At 36.6% G+C, this 25,430-nt stretch overlaps 1 protein-coding gene across 1 annotated transcript in view; it reads left to right on the top strand.

The window, feature by feature from the left end:
• LOC128639049 (NXPE family member 1-like) overlaps positions 1-25,430 on the top strand; it is a 141,849-nt gene that overhangs the window by 23,915 nt on the left and 92,504 nt on the right. Inside the window, exon 3 of the mRNA XM_053691190.1 lies at positions 17,547-18,256. Coding sequence (XP_053547165.1) covers positions 17,547-18,256 — 710 coding nt within the window. The remainder of the gene's footprint in view (positions 1-17,546; positions 18,257-25,430) is intronic.

The following is a 25,430-nucleotide window of genomic DNA, read 5'->3' as shown; positions in this document are numbered from 1 at the left end:
GTTACCATGGGTCCCAGACCGCATGTCTTGTTGTTATACTTTGTCATGGTAATCATGCAGGCCATATAGACCTCCCCCGATAGGAGGAGTTACAGGGATGAAAGTGCTAAGAATAGTACTACTTAACACAACCTAGTTACCATGGGTCGCAGACCGCATGTTTAATTATTATACTTTGTCAGGGTAATTATATATCTATCAAATCTATCTATTTATCTTCTATCGATTCTATCTAACTATCAATCTATGTATATCTATCTATCAAATCTATCTATCTCGTGTCCGGACTGTTTTGAGACAGCCACTTGTGTTTTTGACAAATTTGAAGTAGGAGGACAGACCAATCATCTTCTTCCATCTCCCTGTTCCACAAATGCAGGCCATATAGAACTCCCCCGATAGGGGGAGTAACAGGTAGTAGTAAACTGCTAAGAATAGTACTACTTAACACACCACCGGTCCCAGACCACATGTCTTATTGTTATACTCTGTCAGGGAAATTATATATCTTTCAAATCTATCTATTTATCTATCAAATCTATGTAACTATCAAACATATCTATCAAATGTATATTGCATCTATTGATCGATGTAATTCGTATCTATAGAATGTATATTGCATCTTTTGATTGATGTAATTCGTATCTAGCAAATGTATATTGCATCTTTGGATCGATAAAGTTTGTATCTATCAAATGGATATTGCATCTATTGATCTATGTAATTCGTATCTATCAAATGTATATTGCATCTATTGATCTATGTTATTTGTATCGATTATATGTATATTGCATCGATTGAGCTATGTAATCTATGTATCTATCTATCAAATTTATCTATCTCGTGGTTGTGCAAATGGACTGTTTGTGGTGCGTTACACTTGGAGTTTGGTCTGTCACTGTGAAGCGGGCGTAACCCTTACACTACCTGATCGATACAACATCATAACTGATTTACAATTTATTAATGTTAGGTGATTTAGGCCCTTTATGGGTTAAAAGCAGACTCTGCATCAACTATGTAATTTACCATGGGAGTTTTGACATGGATCCCCCTCCAGCATGCCGCAGTCCAGGTGTTAGTCCCCTTGAAACAACTTTTCCATCACTATTGTGGCCAGAAAGAGTCCTTGTGAGTTTTAAAGTTCGCCTGCCTATTGAAGTCAATGGCAGTTCGCGCGGTTCACCGGTTAGAGAAAAATAGAGGAAGTTCAAGTCCGCCGTTCGCTAACCGAAATTTTTAAGTTTGCGACATCACTACACCAGATATGAGTTGCACTGGGGTGACACTGTGCCCTGGCAGGTAGGCACTTAAACGCACATGTGTGAAGGAAACTGACTGCTATTATTTAACACAGTCAAAAAAGTGTTGTTTTTTTTAAATCTACACTACTGTTACACCAGATATGAATTGCACTGGGATGACACTGCGCCCTGGCAGGCAGGCACTTAAACGCACATGTGTGAAGGAAACTGACTGCTATTATTTAACACAGTCAAAAAAGTGTTGTTTTTTTTAAATCCACACTACTGTTACACCACATATGAGTTGCACGGGGGTGACACTGTGCCCTGGCAGGCAGGCACTTAAACGCACACGTGTGAAGGAAACTGACTGCTATTATTTAACACAGTCAAAAAAGTGTTTTTTTTTTTTAAATCTACACTACTGTTACATCAGATATGAGTTGCACGGGGGTGACACTGTGCCCTGGCAGGCAGGCACTTAAACGCACACGTGTGAAGGAAACTGACTGCTATTATTTACCACAGTCAAAAAAGTGTTGTTTTTCTTAAAATCTACACTACTGTTACACCAGATATGAGTTGAACTGGGGTGACACTGTGCCCTGGCAGGCAGGCAGGCACTTAAACGCACACGTGTGAAGGAAACTGACTGCTATTATTTACCACAGTCAAAAAAGTGTTGTTTTTCTTAAAATCTACACTACTGTTACACCAGATATGAGTTGCACTGGGGTGACACTGTGCCCTGGCAGGCAGGCCCTGAAACGCACACGTGTGAAGGAAACTGACAGCTATTATTTAACACAGTCAAAAAAGTGTTTTTTTTTTTTAAATCTACACTACTGTTACACCAGACATGAGTTGCACTAGGGTGACACTGTGCCCTGGCAGGCAGGCACTTAAACACACACGTGTGAAGGAAACTGACTGCTATTATTTAACACAGTCAAAAAAGTGTTGTTTTTTTTAAATCTACACTACTGTTACACCACATATGAGTTTCACTGGGGTGACACATGTGCCCTGGCAGGCAGGCACTTAAACGCACACGTGTGAAGGAAACTGACTGCTATTATTTAACACAGTCAAAAACGTGTTTTTTTTTTTAAATCTACACTACTGTTACACCGGATATGAGTTGCACTGAGGTGACACTGTGCCCTGGCAGGCCCTGAAACGCACACGTGTGAAGGAAAATGACTGCTATTATTTAACACAGTCAAAAAAGTGTTGTTTTTTTTAAATCTACACTACTGTTACACCAGATATGAGTTGCACTGGGGTGACACTGTGCCCTGGCAGGCAGGCACTTGTCACAAAGTGTTGTTTTTTTTAAATCTACACTACTGTTACACCACATATGAGTTGCACTGGGGTGACACTGTGCCCTGGCAGGCAAGCCCTGAAACGCACACGTGTGAAGGAAACTGACTGCTATTATTTAACACAGTCAAAAAAGTGTTGTTTTTTTTAAATCTACTCTACTGTTACACCACATATGAGTTGCACGGGGGTGACACTGTGCCCTGGCATGCAGGCACTTAAACGCACACATGTGAAGGAAACTGACTGCTATTATTTAACACAGTCAAAAAAGTGTTGTTTTTTTTAAATCTACACTACTGTTACACCACATATGAGTTGCACTGGGGTGACACTGTGCCCTGGCAGGCAGGCACTTAAACGCACACGTGTGAAGGAAACTGACTGCTATTATTTAACACAGTCAAAAAAATGTTTTTTTTTTGTTAAATCTACACTACTGTTACACCAGATATGAGTGGTGGCACTAAACAAGTAGGCACAGTATATGCTGTGAGACTGACACACACGCTGGCAGGCGGGCAACTGCAATTAGATAACACAGGAAAAAAAAAAGCAGCACTAAAAAGGGCTTTTTGGGGTGCTGTCCTTACAGCAGAGATCAGATGAGTCCTTCAGGACTGTACTGGACACTGAATACACTAGCCTAGCTATAGATTTCCCTAATAAATAAGCAGCAGCTACACTTTCCCTCCTCTCACTAACAATGCAGCTTCTGAATGAATCTAAAATGGATGCTGTCTAGGAGGTAGGAGGGTCTGTGAGGGAGTGTCTGCTGCTGATTGGCTGGAATGTGCCTGCTGACTGTGAGGTACAGGGTCAAAGTATTACTCAATGATGACGAATAGGGGGCGGATCGAACATTGCATATGTTTGCACGCCGCGGCGAACGCAAACAAGCAATATTCACCGGGAACTATTCGCCGGCGAACAATTTGCGACATCACTAGTAGCTAACATACATTAGCGCTAAGAGTTTATGATTAGACATCACATGAATGCACAGAAAGCTAGCTATTAGTAGCTAACAAACATTAGCGCTGAGAGTTTAGGATTAGATATCACATGAATGCAGAGAAAGCTATTAGTAGCTAACATACATTAGCGCTGAGAGTTTATGATTAAACATTAAATGAATGCAGAGAAAGCTAGCTATTAGTAACTAACATAAATTAGCATTGACAGTTTATCATTAGACATCACATGAATGCAGAGAACGCTAGCTATTAGTTGCTAACATACATTAGCACTGAGAGTTTATGATTAGACATCACATGAATGCAGAGACAGCTAGCTATTAGTAGCTAACATACATTAGCGCTGAGAGTTTATGATTAGATATCACATGAATGCAGAGAAAGCTAGCTATTAGCAGCTAACATACATTAGCACTGAGAGTTTATGATTAGACATCACATGAATGCAGAGACAGCTAGCTATTATTAGCTAACATACATTAGCGCAGGGAGTTTATGATTAGACATCACATGAATTCAGAGAAAGCTATCTATTAGAAGCTAACATACATTAGCGCGGGGAGTTTATGATTAGACATCACATGAATGCAGAGAAAGCTAGCTATTAGTAACTAACATACATTAGTGCCGAGAGTTTATGATTAGACATCACATGAATGCCGAGACAGCTAGCTACTAGTAGCTAACATACATTAGCGCTGAGAGTTTATGAATAGACATCACATGAATGCAGAGAAAGCTATTAGTAGCTAACATACATTAGCGCTGAGAGTTTATGATTAAACATTAAATGAATGCAGAGAAAGCTAGCTATTAGTAACTAACATAAATTAGCATTGACAGTTTATCATTAGACATCACATGAATGCAGAGAACGCTAGCTATTAGTTGCTAACATACATTAGCACTGAGAGTTTATGATTAGACATCACATGAATGCAGAGACAGCTAGCTATTATTAGCTAACATACATTAGCGCAGGGAGTTTATGATTAGACATCACATGAATTCAGAGAAAGCTATCTATTAGAAGCTAACATACATTAGCGCGGGGAGTTTATGATTAGACATCACATGAATGCAGAGAAAGCTAGCTATTAGTAACTAACATACATTAGTGCTGAGAGTTTATGATTAGACATCACATGAATGCCGAGACAGCTAGCTACTAGTAGCTAACATACATTAGCGCTGAGAGTTTATGAATAGACATCACATGAATGCACAGAAAGCTAGCTATTAGTAGCTTACATACATTAGCGCTGAGAATTAATGATTAGACATCACATGAATGCAGAGAAAGCTATCTATTAGTAGCTAACATACATTAGCGCTGAGAGTTTATGAGTAAACATCACATGAATGCAGAGACAGCTAGCTATTAGTAGCTAACATACATTAGCGCTGAGAGTTTATGATTAGACATCACATGAATGCAGAGAAAGCTATCTATTAGTAGCTAACATACATTAGCGCTGAGAATTAATGATTAGACATCACATGAATGCAGAGAAAGCTATCTATTAGTAGCTAACATACATTAGCGCTGAGAGTTTATGAATAGACATCACATGAATGCACAGAAAGCTAGCTATTAGTAGCTAACATACATTAGCGCTGAGAGTTTATGATTAGACATCACATGAATGCAGAGAAAGCTATCTATTAGTAGCTAACATACATTAGCGCTGAGAGTTTATGAGTAAACATCACATGAATGCAGAGAAAGCTATCTATTAGTAGCTAACATACATTAGCACTGAGAGTTTATGATTAGACATCACATGAATGCAGAGAAAGCTATCTATTAGTAGCTAACAAACATTAGCTCTGAGAGTTTATGATTAGACATCACATAAATGCAGAGAAAGTTAGCTATTAGTAACTACCATACATTAGTGCTGAGAGTTTATTATTAGACATCACATGAATGCACAGAAAGCTATTAGTAGCTAAAATACATTAGTACTGAGAGTTTATGATTAGACATCACATGAATGCAGAGACAGCTAGCTATTAGTAGCTAACATACATTAGCACTGAGAGTTTATGATTAGACATCACATGAATGCAGAGACAGCTAGCTATTAGTAGCTAACATACATTAGCGCTGAGAATTAATGATTAGACATCACATGAATGCAGAGGAAGCTAGCTATTAGTAACTAACATACATTAGTGCTGAGAGTTTATGATTAGACATCACATGAATGCAGAGACAGCTATTAGTAACTAACATACATTAGCGCTGAGAGTTTATGATTAGACATCACATGAATGCAGAGAAAGCTAGTTATTAGTAGCTAACATACATTAGCACTGAGAGTTTATGATTAGACATCAAATGAATGCAGAGAAAGCTAGCTATTAGTAACTAACATACATTAGCACTGAGAGTATATGATTAGACATCACATGAATACAGAGACAGCTAGCTATTAGTAACTAACATACATTAGTGCTGAGAGTTTATGATTAGACATCACATGAATGCAGAGACAGTTAGCTATTAGTAACTAACATACATTAGTGCTGAGAATTTATGATTAGACATCACATTAATGCAGGGACAGCTATTAGTAGCTAACATACATTAGCACTGAGAGTTTATGATTAGACATCACATGAATGCAGAGAAAGCTAGTTATTAGTAGCTAACATACATTAGCACTGAGAGTTTATGATTAGACATCAAATGAATGCAGAGAAAGCTATCTATTAGTAACTAACATACATTAGCGCTGAGAGTTTATGATTAGACATCACATGAATGCAGAGACAGTTAGCTATTAGTAACTAACATACATTAGTGCTGAGAATTTATGATTAGACATCACATGAATGCAGAGAAAGCTAGCTATTAGTAGCTAACATACATTAGTGCTGAGAGTTTATAACTAGACATCACATGAATGCAGAGAAAGCTATCTATTAGTAGATAACATACATTAGCGCTGAGAGTTTATGATTAGACATCACATGAATGCAGAGACAGCTAGCTATTAGTAGCTAACATACATTAGCACTTAGAGTTTATGATTAGACATCACATGAATGCAGAGAAAGCTAGCTATTATTAGCTAACAGACATTAGCACTGAGAGTTTATGATTAGACATCACATGAATTCAGAGACAGCTAGCTATTAGTAGCTAACAGACATTAGCACTGAGAGTTTATGATTAGACATCACATGAATGCAGAGAAAGCTAGCTATTAGTAGCTAACATACATTAGTGCTGAGAGTTTATGATTAGGCATCACATGAATGCAGAGACAGCTAGCTATTTGTAGCTAACATACATTAGCACTGATAGTTTATGATTAGACATCACATGAATGCAGAGACAGCTAGCTATTAGTAACTAACATACATTAGTGCTGAGAGTTTATGATTAGACATCACATGAATGCCGAGAAAACTAGCTACTAGTAGCTAACATACATTAGCGCTGAGAGTTTATGATTAGAGATCACATGAATGCAGAGAAAGCAGGCTATTAGTAGCTAACATACATTAGTGCTGAGAGTTTATGATTAGACATCACATGAATGCACAGAAAGCTAGCTATTAGTAGCTAACATACATTAGCGCCGAGAGTTTATGATTAGACATCACATAAATGCAGAGAAAGCTAGCTATTAGTAGCTAACATACATTAGCGCTTAGAGTTATGATTAGACATCTCATGAATGAAGAGAAAGCTAGCTATTATTAACTAACATACATTAGCACTGAGAGTTTATGATTAGACATCACATGAATGCAGAGAAAGCTAGCTATTAGTAGCTAACATACAGAAGCACGGAGCGTTTATGATTAGACATCACATGAATGCCGAGACAGCTACCTATTAGTAGCTAACATACATTAGTACTGAGAGTTTATGATTAGACATCACATGACTCCAGAGACAGCTAGCTATTAATAGGAAACATACATTAGAGCTGAGACTTTATGATTAGACATCACATGAATGCAGAGAAAGCTAGCTATTAGTAGCTAACATACATTAGCACTGAGAGTTTATGATTAAACATCACATTAATGCAGAGAAAGCTAGCTATTAGTAGCTAACATACATTAGCACTGAGAGTTTATGATTAGACATCACATGAATGCCGAGAAAACTAGCTACTAGTAGTTAACATACATTAGCGCTGAGAGTTTATGATTAGAGATCACATGAATGCACAGAAAGCTAGCTATTAGTAGCTAACATACATTAGCGCTGACAGTTTATTATTAGACATCACATGAATGCAGAGAAAGCTAGCTATTAGTAGCTAACATACATTAGTGCTGAGAGTTTATGATTAGACATCACATGAATGCACAGAAAGCTAGCTATTAGTAGCTAACATACATTAGCGCAGAGAGTTTATGATTAGACATCACATAAATGCAGAGAAAGCTAGCTATTAGTAGCTAACATACATTAGCGCTTAGAGTTATGATTAGACATCTCATGAATGAAGAGAAAGCTAGCTATTATTAACTAACATACATTAGCACTGAGAGTTTATGATTAGACATCACATGAATGCAGAGAAAGCTAGCTATTAGTAGCTAACATACAGAAGCACGGAGCGTTTATGATTAGACATCACATGAATGCCGAGACAGCTACCTATTAGTAGCTAACATACATTAGTACTGAGAGTTTATGATTAGACATCACATGACTGCAGAGACAGCTAGCTATTAATAGGAAACATACATTAGAGCTGAGACTTTATGATTAGACATCACATGAATGCAGAGAAAGCTAGCTATTAGTAGCTAACATACATTAGCACTGAGAGTTTATGATTAGACATCACATGAATGCAGAGAAAGCTAGCTATTAGTACTAACATACATTAGCACTGAGAGTTTATGATTAGACATCACATGAATGCAGAGACAGCTAGCTATTACTAGCTAACAAACATTAGCGCTGAGAATTTATGATTAGACATCACATGAATACAGAGAAAGCCAGTTATTAGTAGCTAACATACATTAGCGCTGAGAGTTTATGATTAGACATCACATGAATGCAGAGAAAGTTAGTTATTAGTAGCTAACATACATTAGCACGGAGAGTTTATGATTAGACATCACATGAATGCAGAGGAAGCTAGCTATTAGTAGCTTACATACATTAGCACTGAGAGTTTATGATTAGACATCTCAAGCTGATCTAAGCAGTGCACAGACGCATCCAGTCTGTTAGCTGCTAAGACCTGTATTAAACACTGCGCTCGCAGACCCACCACAGCTGACAAGGGGAGGCAGCATATTGGCACAAGGTCTTCTCCTCCAACCTCACCTTGGAAGCATATCCCCGGTCAAGTTTCTCACCAAGAACACTTGCACTGCAAAAATGCTGGCGGTTCTAAATGAAGCAATGGTTTAAAGGAGCACTGCCTGTAAAGAGCGACCATAATCGCGCATGTGCCTTGCCTTCTCTGTAAAATCCTGCACTTTATCGCTCACTGTACTTTGTGCTGGCTTTTAGAAAGAGGATTGGACAGATGTACTGCCCCTCCCAAATCTGCTGCACTAGGCACCAGCCTTGTTGGCGTAGGCCATAATATGCCCCTGTCCTCACTCTGTAGTATGCGTTTGCTTGTGGTACCCCATGCTGCAGAAATGCTGGCCATGAGACTCTGGAAATGCTGCCAATATCTTAAAAACCACTGGCACTGTTAAGGACAGCTAAGATTTAAACTACCAAATATGTGTGTGAAGAAAATCTGAAGTGATGAAGGGCACGCCTTCTAGCCGTGTAAAGAAATATATAATATACTATAGGATATATTAGGTGTATAATCTGATCTCTATGTAATAAAGTGCAGGCTATATAGCCGTGTGAGGAATTAAATTAAAATTAAATCACTCAATGTGATGGGTATTTAAATAATAGTTGGATCACTGATTATAATCAATCACAGTGAACAGCTGTTGAGTGCAAAAATTACATTTGCAAACATAAGAAATATTTATGAAAAAATAAATAAATAATACGAGCATACCAAAGTAAAACTATAACAATTTAATCTAGTTTAATAAAACAAAGTGTCCTTTAAACTAACATATGGTAAAACAATAAGAAATAGTAATAAAAAGTAGGGACGTCTCCCTAAAGATGCCTAGCTTAAGCCGTCTGTTGGACTCATATATTGATAAAAACTGTGTGGACAAAAGATCGATCTTAATGTGTGACAGTCACAGTTAACATGAATGGTAAGGTACCTTACTGATGTCCGTCAGAATGTGAGCAGCCTCTAGGCTTGTGTATAGCTCTTTCGCTTCTTTGAGCGTCTGTGTGTGTCGGGTTCTTTCACGGCACACCCCTCTTCCTGATAGGTTGTGAGGGTACACGATGTGGTGGTGTCAATAGTCACAGTGTAACGTAACTAAGTGCTTAGTAATAAGGCGGCTGTTATTTTTCATTGCTGTTCAGATCCCTGGTCCTCAGAGTGGCTTTGCTCCTAAATTGTAGAAATTATAGAGTCCACAGGAGGGGCTGGATCGCAGCTTTATGTATAAAACAATCATGGATATGTCCAAATAGTAGTAATGTTAGAAGCTGGAGTAAATTCTATGCGTTTCACCCTAGGAGGGCTTTATCAAGATACTCCAGGTAGGCAAAGTACACCTTTTTAAAGGTAGTCTCTAAATTCTATTGGCTGAAATCTGTCACAATCCGATTGGAGCCTTAGAGCAACACCTCCTTCAGTTTAAGGTGGAATCCATTGATAATTATACATATTACAGAAGGTGGTATTAGGAAATGTTAGACTTGTATGGTATAGTCTTAATATAAATATATCTCTATCCAGGTAACAAAGAGAACAACATATTTTTTATTATAAAACGGTATGCTCATATAAAAAATATAAAATATCTAAAAGAATAAAAATAAAAGAATTGATAGAAAACAAAAGTAATAGTCCTATATAAAAGTTATAAATGGAAGAAAAAAGGATGATACATAAATTGACTATAAATATAGTCTTTTTATATAGTTAAAAAAAACAATGGCTAAATAATTGATGATAAAAATCTATGGCTAAGTATATAAAATTATACAATTATTAATCCCAGGGCCCAATAGATCCTGAATCACCAAGATTAGGACCAAGGATAGAAAAAGAAATACAAAGGCCTAAAAAAAGTCCAAAAAAAAGATTAAGAGAGTGTGTAGAGGAAGAGGAAGAAGGAAAAACAAGGGACTACAAGAGAACAAAGTAGTGACAAAGGGTATTTTAAATTTGAGTAGTGCAACACTAAATAAAGAAGAAATAAAAGTTCTAAACAGAGGTCTGTCATTCACACCATCAACTAGAATGAATACATTCCAAACACATATCAACATAAGTCAATTTGTTAGAAAACTAACTTTAAAAAAGTATTTTATAAAGAACCCTATTGAAAGAAATTTCTCAATGCCCTCTAATTCCACTAATAATGCAAGCCAATCTCCTATTTACATACATACAGATCTGAAAGAAAAATCTAAATTCTATCCAAGACATGAAAGTGGAAGTAATTTAGAATTATTTGAACAGTTGGTTCAAAAAGATGTACAAAATGCAAACCCCAAAAATTATATTAAATAAAATCTCTCATTAAAAGAAAAACAAGCAATGTAAGGTTTACAAAAGAACAAAAATATTGTCATACAACAGGCAGACAAAGGGGGGGGGGGAGTTGTCATTTTAGACAAAGCAGATTATTTAAAGGAAGCCAATAGACTTCTCAATGATCAAACAACATACACTATACTAAAATCAGATCCAATGAACACATATTCTAACAGACTGAATTTACTATTAGATGGAGCACAACAGAAAGGTATTATCAACACCAAAGAATTTAAATATCTATCACCAAAATTCCCTAAAATACCTATTTTCTATTACCTTCCCAAAATACATAAGGACATAAAAAACCACCAGGGAGACCAATAATCTCTGATATCGGATCATTAACATGTAATCTTTCAGAATATATTGATAAATTCCTACAAAAATATGTCAGAACTCTTCCATCATACCTGAAAGACACTACAGATGTATTAAAAACCTTGGATAAACTAGAATGGAAAAACAATTATTCCCGTATAACTAGTGATGTTTCATCACTTTACACCAGCATTAGACATGAGTATGGTATAAAGGCGGTGGAGAATTATTTACATAATGACAGAACATTACAGAAATATCAGGCCAAATTCATATTGGATGGAATTTCTTTTATTCTAAATCAAAACTACTTTTCTTTTAATGGGAATTTTTTTCCTATAGATAATAGGTACAGCTATGGGCACGAGGTTTGCACCAAGCTACGCCAATTTATTCATGGGTAACTGGGAACAAGATTTTATCCAGAAACATGAGCTTGGCGCAAACCTTGTGCTATACAACAGATACATAGATGATATCCTGATGGTATGGAGTGGGGATACTATCCATTTAGATAAATTCTTAGATGATATGAATCACAAAACCATAGGTCTAAAATTCACCAATACTATTAGTAAAGCAAAAGATAATATTCCTTGATTTAGAAATCGAAATAGTTGATAACTCCCTAAACATGAAAACACACTTTAAAACAGTAGATACTAACAACCTAATACATTCAGAAAGCTGTCATCTGAGAAGATGGAAAGAAAATGTACCCAAGGGACAATGTATCCAATTACGTAGAAATTGTTCTAAAAAGATAGACTATTTAGAACAAGCAGATCTCCTTGAAAGGAAAATTTTAGAGAAGGTTTATAAGAAGAATTTAATAATTAAAGCCAAAAAGATATAGAATCTATTTATAGGAATAAATTCCTCAAATATAAGGAAAGGTCTAAAATAAATATTCCCGGTAATAATATTATAAATGTACCACTAATCACTAATTATAATGATGATTTCAATACCCTGAAAAAAATCATGAACAAACATTGGCACTTAGTTCAAAATGATTCCATCATAGGTGACAAAGTTTCCCCTTACCCTAACATAATTTATAGAAAGGCTAAAAACCTTAAGACCATTCTAGCCCCCAGTGAGTTTAAAACTGAGCCCCATAGTAACAAACAAATTAGTCTTTTAGGGAATGATATCAGGGTTTTTTTTCCATGTTTTGGATGTAAGTCTTGCCAATATAGTTGCAAAACCAACGATTACAGATCTACACAAACAGGAAAAGTATATGACATAGATTGTACTATTAGATGTCAAGATAAGGGGGTGGTATACATGATCCAATGCACGTGTAACAAACAATACATCGGAGAAACAACCAGAACCCTTAGGGAAAGGATCCGCGAACACCTTTGGACTATTGAAAAGGGAAAGAAAGATACATATTTATACCAACACTTTAAAGAAAAACATAATAATAAATTGTCAGATTTTAGAATTTGGGGGATCAAAAAGATTACACCAAATTGGAGAGGAGGAAATTTGGAAGTCGAACTCCTTAGAATTGAATCTGAGACCATATATACATTGCAAACCCTCCAACCCCTAGGTTTAAATTCGGAACTAGAAATCTCTTTATTCCTATAATTACTTTTATTAAGGGTTAACTCTCTTTACCCCGGTCATCTACATTTATTTATATATAGATCCTTTTTCCATATATTTGGAAAAGAACACTATATACATTTTAATTAACAATCATCCCTATTTGTATTATAATAAATATTTTATATTTATCCATGTAAGATTAGCGCATTTATATATGAATTTTTATCAACATACATCCTTATATGTATTGATATATTAAATTTTATGGGTTTTGATATTTATTTATGGATTGATAATTGTATAATTTTATATGCTTAGCCATAGATTTTTATCATCAATTATTTAGCCATTGGTTGTTTAACTATATAAAAAGACTATATTTATAGTCAATTTATGTATCAGCCTTTTTTTCTTCCATTTACAACTTTTATATAGGCCTATTACTTTTGTTTTCTATCAATTCTTTTATTTTTTTATTTTTATTCTATTAGATACTTTATATTTTTTATATGAGCATACCGTTTTATAATAAAAAATATGTTGTTCTCTTTGTTACCTGGATAGATATATATTTATATTTTGACTATACCATACAAGTCTAAGATTTCCTAATACCACCTTTTGTAATTTGTATAATTATCAATGGATTCCACCTTAAACTGAAGGAGGTGTTGCTCTATGGCTCCAATCGGATTGTGACAGATTTCAGCCAATAGAATTTAGAGACTACCTTTAAAAAGGTGTACTTTGCCTACCTGGAGTATCTTAATAAAGCCCTCCTAGGGTAAAACGCATAGAATTTACTCCAGCTTCTAACATTACTACTATTTGACATATTCACAACTGTTTTATACATAAAGCTGCGATCCAGCCCCTCCTGTGGACTCTATAATTTCTACGATTTAGGAGCAAAGCCACTCTGAGGACCAGGGATCTGAACAGCAACGAACAAGTGGAAATATAATCACCGCATCTACAGCGGACTCTCCAAAGGTTAAAAGTTTATTTGTCTAAGCCTGTTCAAGTAAGAAGAAAAATAACAGCCGCCTTATTACTAAGAGCACTTAGTTATATTACACTGTGACTATCGACACCACCACAACGTGTACCCTCACAACCTATCAGGAAAAGGGTTTGCCACGTGACCACCAATAACATCTGAGGCGTGCAGTTTGTATCAAGCCACGAAAGAACCCGACCCACACAGACTCTCAAAGAAGCGAAGGAGCTATACACAAGCCTGGAGGCTGCTCCCATTCTGACGGACATCAGTAAGATACCTTACCGTTCATCGTAACTGTGACTGTCACACATTAAGATCGGTCTTTTGTCCACACAGATTTTATCAATATATGAGTCCAACAGACCGCTTAAGCTAGGCATCTTTATGGAGACGTCCCTACTTTTTATTACTATTTCTTATTGTTTTACCATATGTTAGTTTAAAGGACACTTTGTTTTATTAAACTAGATTAAATTGTTATAGTTTTACTTTGGTATGCTCGTATTATTTATTTATTTTTTCATCGATATTTCTTATGTTTGCACATGTGATTTTTGCACTCAACAGCTGTTCACTGTGATTGATTATAATCAGTGATCCAACTATTATTTAAATGCCCATCACATTGAGTGATTTAATTTGATTCCTCACACGGCTATATAGCCTGCACTTTATCACATAGAGATCAGATTATACACCTAATATATCCTATAGTATATTATATATTTATTTACACGGCTAGAAGGCGTGCACTTCATCACTTAGAGAATTTTCTCAGATTTTTTTCCGATTTTCTTCACACACATATTTGGTAGTTTAAATCTTAGCTGTCCTTAACAGCACCAGTGGTTTTACTGATATTGGCAATCTTAATTTCACTGTAACTACTAAGGAGGAGTAGTTTCTTTCCACTCGAAATATAAGATTTATAGTTAGCGCCAACCCTTATTTTGCACTCTGGAAATGCTAGTCTAGTAAGTGTACCATAGCTTTAACCAGATCTCTTTCGCAGGGCTCCATTTTATTATTAAAGGGGACCGTCAACACCAGAGTTTTTGTTGTTTTAAAAATGAGATAATCCCTTAATTACCCATTCCCCAGTTTTGCATAACCAACACAGTTTTAATAATACACTTTTTACCTCTGTAATTACCTTGTATCTAAGCCTCTGCAGACTGCACCCTTATTTCAGTTCTTTTGACAGACTTGCATTTTAGCCAATCAGTGCTCACTCCTTGGTAAATTCACGTGCATAGGCTCAATGTTATATATATGAAACATATGAACAAACGCCCTCTAGTAGTGTAAAACTGTCAAAATGCATTTAGATTAGAGGCGGCCTTCAAGGTCTAAGAAATTAGCATATGAACCGCCTAGGTTTAGCTTTCAACTAAGAATACCAAGAAAACAAAGAAAAAATGGTGATAAAAGTAAATTGGAAAGTTGTTTAAAATTACATGCTCTATTTGAATCATTAAAGTTTTTTGGACCTGACTGTCCCTTTAAGCATTGTCAGTACTGGTTCCCCTCGATTCTTTGAGAGATATAGCGGCAGTAGGTGGTAAGTTACAAGGTGAAGCACATTGAGTGCTGCGTAACAACAGGGCCAAGAGCACTTTGCTGAGGGGGTATAGTAGAGGCCGAGTTCTTGAAGCGGCTCCAGTCGCCGCTGCCAGCAGAAAATCTTGCGATATTAGGCACAATAGTTGTGGTTTCTAAAGTGCAAAACAGCTCCAATAAAATTTTAAGCAGATCAATCTGTTGCAGGTTGAATTTTTATGATTATCTGAGAAAAGCTGTAGCAGCATGCAGCTATGCGACTGATCATGGTCGCTGCCCGGAAGTTCCCCCCGAGCACAGTCTTTTTATATTTACACTTTTTAGTTATCAGCTCCTACTGAGCATGTGCAAGAATTCACAGCATATATGCATTTGAGATTCGTTGATGACTGTCACATGATACAAGAGGAAGGGGAAATATACAATTCTTTTGAAGTACAGACTAAATGTTATTGCGTTGTCTTTTTACCATGTATTTGTTGATTATACAAATCTTTGGTATTAACTGGTCCTTTAAAGATAGTTTTTTTAAGGGGTGGGTGTTACTTTGGTTTTAGAGTTCTGCTAATTACTTTAACTAGGGTACTGCCTGACACATGGGCATTTTTTTGAGCAGGTTTTAGTGTTAGCTTATGCTTTTTTTAGGGCTGAGATTTTTTTTAAGTGAACTTTAGTTTTTGCAAAGGTCTTACAGGTTAGAGTCTACTGCTATTGTTTTTTTGTTTTTTTTTGTAATATTAGTGTTTATTTTTTTATGTCACTTAGCGGGTTTTAGGTTATGGGGTCTTTGGGGGTTAGCTGTTAGGAAGTTAGGGGGTATTTTGTGATCAGGGTTATAGTGGTTAAGGGGTTAATAGGTTAGGGGGTATTTTTCAAATAGGGGTATTGGTGGTTTAGAGGTTACTAGTATAGGGAGTTTATAGTGGCGGGCTATGTGGAAGTTTAGGAGTTACCAGTTTAGCGGGGTTATTTGCGGTGGGCTATGTTGTGGTTAAGGGGTTAATAGTGTAGGGAATTTATAGTGGTGGGGGTTGTTAGAAAAGGAGTTTATTAGGATAGGGGTCAATGCGCCAGTGTATGTCTTAGGTTTTTCTAAAATTGCTGCTCCATTGATTTCAACAGGGTTTCTGTGATATCACCAACATGATATTCTCTGGTTAATGCTTGAGCGGGAGTGGTAATTACCAATCCACTTGTAATATAGCTCTACATCAGGCTTTTTTGTATTTAATATACTTTCAAACAAAGGTGATACTCTTTGCTCTAGCAGCTGTGTCAGCTGGTCAGTTGATATGGTAAAGTCATGAGAAACAAAATGCGTTGTGTCAGTTTTAAGGAAGAAATGTTTTTGATTTTAATGATTCCCTAACCAGGCATTATAAAGTTTCCATAGCAAGTGATTCACCAACACAACACTCTCCTCTCTTTTTCATTTCCAATGGTACAAGTTTACCTAAAGTAAAACCCCATTATATTTGTTTGCCATATTAAATGGATAATATGATGGAAAAAACAACAACACAAAACATGGTTTGAAGAATTATGGCAGGTTCATTTTGCATTTCTAATCCTTGTTATATGTTTAACCCTTGGAAAGAGGGTTGCACAAGCAACTAGCAGGAAACAAATGGTCAGTGAGAGGGGCTAAGCAGCAGTTTGCTATTTGGGAGCTGCAATACTTGCAGTTCTTAAACATGAGTTTAGCTATGTGTTTAACCTTTTTGCCAGTGTTAAACATGTGAGCTAGGGTCAGTAATGCAAAATCTACATGCTCTGATATACACGAACATGTCATTTGTTTATCAAAATGTCCCATCAAATTACTGAAAATTATTTAATGATAAATACATTTTACTTCTCCTTTTAAAAAAATAATTTGTATATGATAACACTCTTTGTCTCTAACGTTTTTAAGTCCTGGTCTAATTTCACTATATTGTCATATCTACAAACTCAGCTCATGGACTACAGAGCACCCAGCACATCTGAACTTAAAGATGTTGACTTAATTAATCAGATTCTCAGTGACATAAATAACAGTATCCCCAGTATCATTGTCACCAGCTTGAACACCACCACCTGTGCTACAAAGTGTCGAGTCCAGATATTGGATCCTGCACAAAAATACTCTGTTGGAGACTTTTTAACAGTTCAAGTGGAAATGTTTGATTATCTGGGCCAAAGGAAGACCTATGGTGGAGACTTCTTCAGGGCCAGAATTTATTCCACTAAACTTAAGGCAGGGGCATCTGGGACTGTTCGTGATTTTAATAATGGCACCTACCATGTCTACTTCACTCTATTTTGGGAAGGTGATGTGACAATATCAATTATTTTAATGCATCCAAGTGAAGGAGTGTCAGCTTTATGGAAAGCAAGAAACATGGGATATCAAAATATTTACTATACAGGAAAATTTCTCAACAAAACCAAAGAGGTTCATACAGAATGTGGATTTATTCTGGATTCTCCAGAAGGGAAATGTGAGTACTCAGATAAGAGAAAGGAAGAACACTTTTACTGCATCAAGCCTCCAGGAGTGCCGTGTGAGGCCCTGATAGCTATGAAGAGCAACAACAGACCCCATACATATCTCAGCAACTTGGAAAAAGGTCTCTTCAATGGGTATGTAAAGTATTAATTAGCAGTATCTTACTAAATATCTCATGTTTTCCCCACAACTATTAAATGGATATGAAACACAGTTTTTTTATTTCATGATTCAGATAAAGCATACAATTTTAAACAATTTTCTAATTTACTTCTATTATCAATTTCTCTTTGTTTTCTTGGTATAGCAATACACTATAGGGAACTAACTGAACAAATTGTGTGAGCCAAGGACAATAGTCATATATGTGCAGCAACCAATCAGCAGCTAGCTCCCAGTAATGCATTGCTGCTCTCAAGCCTGTCTAGGTATTAGTTTCAACAAAGAAAATTAAGCAAATTAGATGATAGAAGTAAATTCCGATTATCCTAGCTTTGTGAAGGAATAATCTAGATTTTTATTAAAGAGACAGATTGCTTATATCTTTTCACTTTACTGCAGACAGTATTTTAACAAACAGTAAACTTACATAAAAAACAAAGAAAACAATGAATATAACATAGAAGCTAATGAGAACAAAGCTTGAGATGTTATAGAAATAAAGGACCAATGAGAGAAGTCCAAGTATCCATAAATTGACCAGTATGTAGCTACTCCTCCTCTTTGATATTTGATGTGAAACACTCCAAAAACATTTAGAGAAAACTATAACAAGAGTCCCAAAAACATAAGGCTGAAAAACATTAGTAGGACAACAGAAGAAGATGCTTGATTGAAGAAGAACAATCTTTTGAACTGGAAGAAGTAGCGAACTTGCTTGAAATCGAATCAGATCTGGAAGAATTTGATTGAAGAACATCTCTGCTGGGCTTAGAAATTCACTTGAAATCCTAAAGAAGAGTTTGACACTGAAATAATAAAATATGGGATCCAGGTGCCTAAACTTGCACCAGCTATACCATTTAAGCCAGGAGGATAAATAACATTTCTTGGTTCCAGGGGCCCAAGAGTCTTGAAGGAGGAGTCTAGCTTCTTCCGATAATACATCACCAGACCAGGATCCCCTGAAATCATCCAAACAATAAGTTGTAATTTTTCCTGAAGTACCAGAGGATGTAATTGACCTGAAGGGTCTGTTAGAAGATCCGATTAATATGGTAATAGAATTGGATGAAGGAACGACAATTCCAGAAGTAGGGTACCAATCCTGAGTCTGCCAAAAGGGAGTTATTATCACAAGGGAAACGTTTGACAAAGAGCAGAGTTCGAAGAATCATCGAGAATGGAGGGAAGGCATATGATCTCGAAATCGGCCACTGTTGAAGAAAAACATTGATTGTTAGAGTTTGAGGATCTGGTATCAAACTGAAATAGGGAAATATCTGGTGATTCAGACGAGAAGCAAAAAAAAATCTATTGACAAAGGATTCCTTAGATATTGAATTCTCAGAAAAATTGATGAATTCAACATCCAATCACTGAAATCTGTGAGGTATCTTGATCCCCAATCTGCCATCTGATTGTTAAGGCCAGTAATATATTCTGCTGGAATAGATATATTCTGAGATAAACAATCGTGAATACAGTTTTTTGTTAAATCTGATAAAATTTTTGAAGCAGCACCTTCTGAAACGTTTGATATACTGTACTACAGAGACATTGTCCATACGAAGAAGAACAGTTATAAGAAAATCGTGTTTGACAAAACTCTGAACTGCAAAGGCTCCTGCTAGAAGCTCTAAACAATTGATATGAAGATGCTTCTCTGAAGAAGACCATTTCCCTTCTGTAATCAGGGAACCACATCTTGCACCTCAACCCGATTTGCTTGCATCTGACTATATTACTAAATCTGGAGAGCTTCCAAAAATCGCTTTCCCGTTCCATGCCTCTATATTTAAAAGCCACCAATTCAGTTCTTCTAAAGCTTCCTTGGATAAGGATATTTTGTGATGATAAGAAAAACCCTTCCGAAGATAAAATATCTTCAATCTTTGAAGCGCTCTGTAATGAAGAGGAGCTGGAAAAATTGCCTGAATGGAGGAAGAAAGAAGACCTAACATTCTGGCTAGAAGACGGATAGAAAACAAATCTTTCTTGAGAAGCTAAATCATTTCTTTCTTGATTCTATTGATCTTTTCTTGTGGAAGACTGAGAGAAGTTGAAAAAGTGTCTATATTGAAACCATGGAATACCAACTTCTGGGAAGGAACTAAAGCTGATTTTTTGAAATTCATGATGAAACCTAAATTCTGGAGAAATTGTATAGTGAGGGATAATTGATCCTTCAGAATAAGAGGAGATTGGTGAATAAGAAGAATATCGTCTAAATAAATTTCAGACAAATTCCTCTCTTCCTCAACCAAGCAGTGACTGGCTTCAAAATCTTTGTAAAGGCCCAATGTGCTGAAGAGAGGCCAAAAGGAGACAAGAAAATTGCCACAGCGTGTCTTTCCAAAGAAATCTTAGGTATTTCCTGAAATTCAAATGAATAGGAACTGAAAAGTATTCATCCTTCAGATCTAATCGTACAAGCCAATCCTTGTTGTAGAGACAATCCCTTAAAAGATGAATATCTTCCATCTTGAAATGATTGAAAATCGGGAATTGATTTATTTCTCTAAATTTATGACAGGACGGAATGATCCTTCTTTCTTTTTTACAAGAAACATGTTGCTGATGAAAGAGCTCTCTGGAGAAGGAGCGATTTCTACATCATTCTTTTCTATGAGATCTGAAAGCTCTGTGTCTAACAGGATTTGATCTTCGAGAGAAAATGTTATTGGGATAGGACAGGAATTCTGAAAGGGAGTTTGCTCGAAATCCAATGGAAGGACGGATACTGCCTGAAGAACCCATGGATCTGATGTTATTTTCTGCCATTCTGTTATAAAGTACTAATAATACTACTAAAATAATAAAACCAAAAAGTTTATTAACAAAAAACTACATTTTAAACATTTTTTTTTTTTTAATATTGTAAAATTTATTTTACACAAAATACAATGTATTTATCTCTGTGAGCAGCACAGAAAAAAGAGGAGGAGTGGCTACATACTGGTCAATTTATGGATACTTGGAATTGGACTTATATTCATTGTTTTCTTTGTTTTTTTTATGTAAGTTTACTATTCGTTAAAATGTTGTCTGCAGTAAAGTGAAAAGATATAAGCAAAATAGGAATCTCTGTCCTTGCAATAAAATTGGAAAGTTGTTTACAATACTATGCTCTTCCTGAATCATAGAAAAAAATAATTGGGTTCCATATCCCTTTAATGTCTGTTTTTTTTTATTTTTCTATTCTCCATTACTAGAAATGTAATTTATTTTTTTATATGCTAGAACTAAATATAGCTCACACTTAAATGAGCTGTCATGTAACAAAAATCTAATGCTTTATTTTAAGTGAATTCTATTTTTAAAGTAATTATGTTACCTTAGTATGACCTCAATTATGCTCTAATTGCTATTAGAATGTGCATGCAAATTTTTTGGTTGATTTTTCTATGGCATTACAGTTTATTAGAATGGAGACAGATTCAGTTAATTAAGCCACTCAAATTGCTACAATAAAAATGGAAGTCTTTTTTTTTTTCTTCTTACATTCAGATTCTGTAAATGCAAAAAACCTACAAGAAATATGTTTTTCACACCAGCTTCTGCATAACTAAGAAGGACAAAACATACAGGATTGTTGTAAAAATGAAACATAGCTGCCAATTATTTAAAAACTAGTGGGAAAGCCTGCCCAGAGAGCAGTCTATTGTGGTAATGGAACCACCCTGCCATTTTTGAAAGGGCAGTCTATTGTGGTGACGGAACCAACCTGCCATTTTCGGAATCAACCTGGATGCAGCTTGTGCTGCATCCAGATGGATTCTGAAAATGGCAGGGTGGTGAAAGAATCCACCTGGATGCAGCTGGATGCCCTGCAAAAAGCCCTTTTTAGGGCTACTGGTAGTTTATTCTTAGAGTAGGGGGTGATTTTATTTTCATAGGGATTAGTTTTCCTTTTGTAAACTTTTGTAAAATTTGTTTTTTATTTTCTGTAATGTTAGCCTTTTTTATTTTTTGTAATCTTAGCTTTTTTTTTTTAACTTTAGTATTTTTTAGTTCAGTTAATTTGTGTTCATTTAGGAGGTGTTAGGTTAGGAGGTGTTAGGTTAGGGGGCTTAGTAATTTAATTAGTTATTTGCGTTGTGGGTTTTTGTAGTTTAAGGGGTTAATAGGTTAATTAGGTTTATTGTGATGTGTTTTTTTTGTGGTTTAGGGGTTAATAGAGTAATTAGGTTTATTGCGATGTGGGGGTTTTGCGGTTTAGGGATTAATAGGGTAATTAGGTTTATTGCGATGTGTTTTTTTGCGGTTTAGGGGTTAATAGGGTAATTAGGTTTATTTGTGATGTGGGGGTTTTGCGGTTTAGGGGTTAATAGGGTAATTAGGTTTATTGCGATCTGGGTGGTTGATGGTTAAGGGGTTAATTACTTTTTTATCTTACGATGTGTGGGTTTGCGTTAACGTGTTAATACTTTGTGTGGGAGGTTTGTTTGTTTTTTTTGTTATACTTTGTGCGGGCAGTGTTTTTTTTTTTTTTTTTATTGCTCCATTTGCATTTTCTGCATCCCGGTGGATTCTGAAAATGGCAGGGGGACACCACCATGCAATGTTCGGAATCCACCAGGATGCAGCTTACGCTGGTGGATTCTTTCGCCACCTTGCCATTTTCAGAATCCACCTGGATGCAGTTTCACTGCATCCAGGGGAATTCTTTTGGCTGTGTGCGCATTCTGTTGGCTGCCTCACACTACCAACATTCCATTGAGGATGCGTGCGCAACTGCTGACGGCAACGGACATTGTAAACGCAATTATAGTATAGATGTATTATGTCTGACTAATATCCTTTGTGAGAATGCATTTCAACTTATTTTAACCCAGGGTTTTTCAATTCCAGGATTTTCAGGATATCCCAATTAAAGCAGAGCTGAATAATCAGCTGATTAGAAACAATAGTTATAAGCCTAAAATCTGACCTGTTAGTGTGCTCTGAGGTCTGGAATTGAAAACAAAATCTGCTTTAACCCCTTTGCTTCTAAATCATTACATAACCCCGGGCTAAAGGCTCTAGTTGTCTTTCAATCTTTTCACATATTAAAATTATTTTCAGTGCTTTGTCTATGTGCCTATAAGATAAACACACACATCACAGCTTGTTTTGTTTTTACTTAAAGGAACTTTCCGGTTGGAATTAAAATGCACAAACATGAATGACATTTTTGAATAGAAACATAATTGCAATATACATTGTAACAGGAAGACTTTTAACCACATTCTTCTAGGGCACAAATGCTGCACAGGACAGTTCACTGTAGTTTAAAAGGCTTTGGTTTTCACAGCAACAGCAAACAGGCAGTTGAGTTTCAAAACAGGGTAATCGTTCCTCTGCAGCAATGTACTTTGTGTAAATAGCAGCACTTCCAAGCATGCCCAGCACTTCACAGCATTTCACAAGTACTTTGTGTAAATAGCAGCACTTCCAAGCATGCCCAGCACTTCACAGCATTTCACAAGTACTTTGTGTAAATAGCAGCACTTCCAAGCATGCCCAGCACTTCACAGCATTTCACAAGTACTTTGTGTAAATAGCAGCACTTCCAAGCATGCCCAGCACTTCACAGCATTTCACAAGTACTTTGTGTAAATAGCAGCACTTCCAAGCATGCCCAGCACTTCACAGCATTTCACAAGTACTTTGTGTAAATAGCAGCACTTCCAAGCATGCCCAGCACTTCACAGCATTTCACAAGTACTTTGTGTAAATAGCAGCACTTCCAAGCATGCCCAGCACTTCACAGCATTTCATAAGTACTTTGTGTAAATAGCAGCACTTCCAAGCATGCCCAGCACTTCACAGCATTTCACAAGTACTTTGTGTAAATAGCAGCACTTCCAAGCATGCCCAGCACTTCACAGCATTTCACAAGTACTTTGTGTAAATAGCAGCACTTCCAAGCATGCCCAGCACTTCACAGCATTTCACAAGTACTTTGTGTAAATAGCAGCACTTCCAAGCATGCCCAGCACTTCACAGCATTTCACAAGTACTTTGAGTAAATAGCAGCACTTCCAAGCATGCCCAGCACTTCACAACATTTCACAAGTACTTTGTGTAAATAGCAGCACTTCCAAGCATGCCCAGCACTTCACAACATTTCACAAGTACTTTGAGTAAATAGCAGCACTTCACAGCATGCCCAGCACTTCACAGCATTTCACAAGTACTTTGTGTAAATAGCAGCACTTCCAAGCATGCCCAGCACTTCACAACATTTCACAAGTACTTTGAGTAAATAGCAGCACTTCACAGCATGCCCAGCACTTGACAGCATTTCACAAGTACTTTGTGTAAATAGCAGTACTTCCAAGCATGCCCAGCACTTCACAGCATTTCACAAGTACTTTGTGTAAATAGCAGCACTTCCAAGCATGCCCATCACTTCACAGCATGTCACAAGTACTTTGTGTAAATAGCAGCACTTCCAAGCATGCCCAGCACTTCACAGCATTTCACAAGTACTTTGTGTAAATAGCAGTACTTCCAAGCATGCTCAGCACTTCACAGCATTTCACAAGTACTTTGTGTAAATAGCAGCACTTCCAAGCATGCCCAGCACTTCACAGCATTTCACAAGTACTTTGAGTAAATAGCAGCACTTCCAAGCATGCCCAGCACTTCACAGCATTTCACAAGTACTTTGTGTAAATAGCAGCACTTCCAAGCATGCCCAGAACTTCACAGCATTTCACAAGTACTTTGTGTAAATAGCAGTACTTCCAAGCATGTCCAGCACTTCACAGCATTTCATAAGTACTTTGTGTAAATAGCAGCACTTCCAAGCATGCCCAGAACTTCACAGCATTTCACAAGTACTTTGTGTAAATAGCAGCACTTCCAAGCATGCCCAGCACTTCACAGCATTTCACAAGTACTTTGAGTAAATAGCAGTACTTCCAAGCATGCCCAGCACTTCACAGCATTTCACAAGTGCTTTGTGTAAATAGCAGTACTTCCAAGCATGCCCAGCACTTCACAGCATGTCACAAGTACTTTGTGTAAATAGCAGTACTTCCAAGCATGCCCAGCACTTCACAGCATTTCACAAGTACTTTGAGTAAATAGCAGTACTTCCAAGCATGCCCAGCACTTCACAGCATTTCACAAGTACTTTGTGTAAATAGCAGTACTTTC

Source organism: Bombina bombina, chromosome 8, assembly GCF_027579735.1.
Source record: "Bombina bombina isolate aBomBom1 chromosome 8, aBomBom1.pri, whole genome shotgun sequence".
Classification (NCBI taxonomy): domain Eukaryota; kingdom Metazoa; phylum Chordata; class Amphibia; order Anura; family Bombinatoridae; genus Bombina; species Bombina bombina.
Note: the sequence above shows the minus strand (reverse complement) of the source record. Positions and strands in the feature narration are given on the sequence as shown.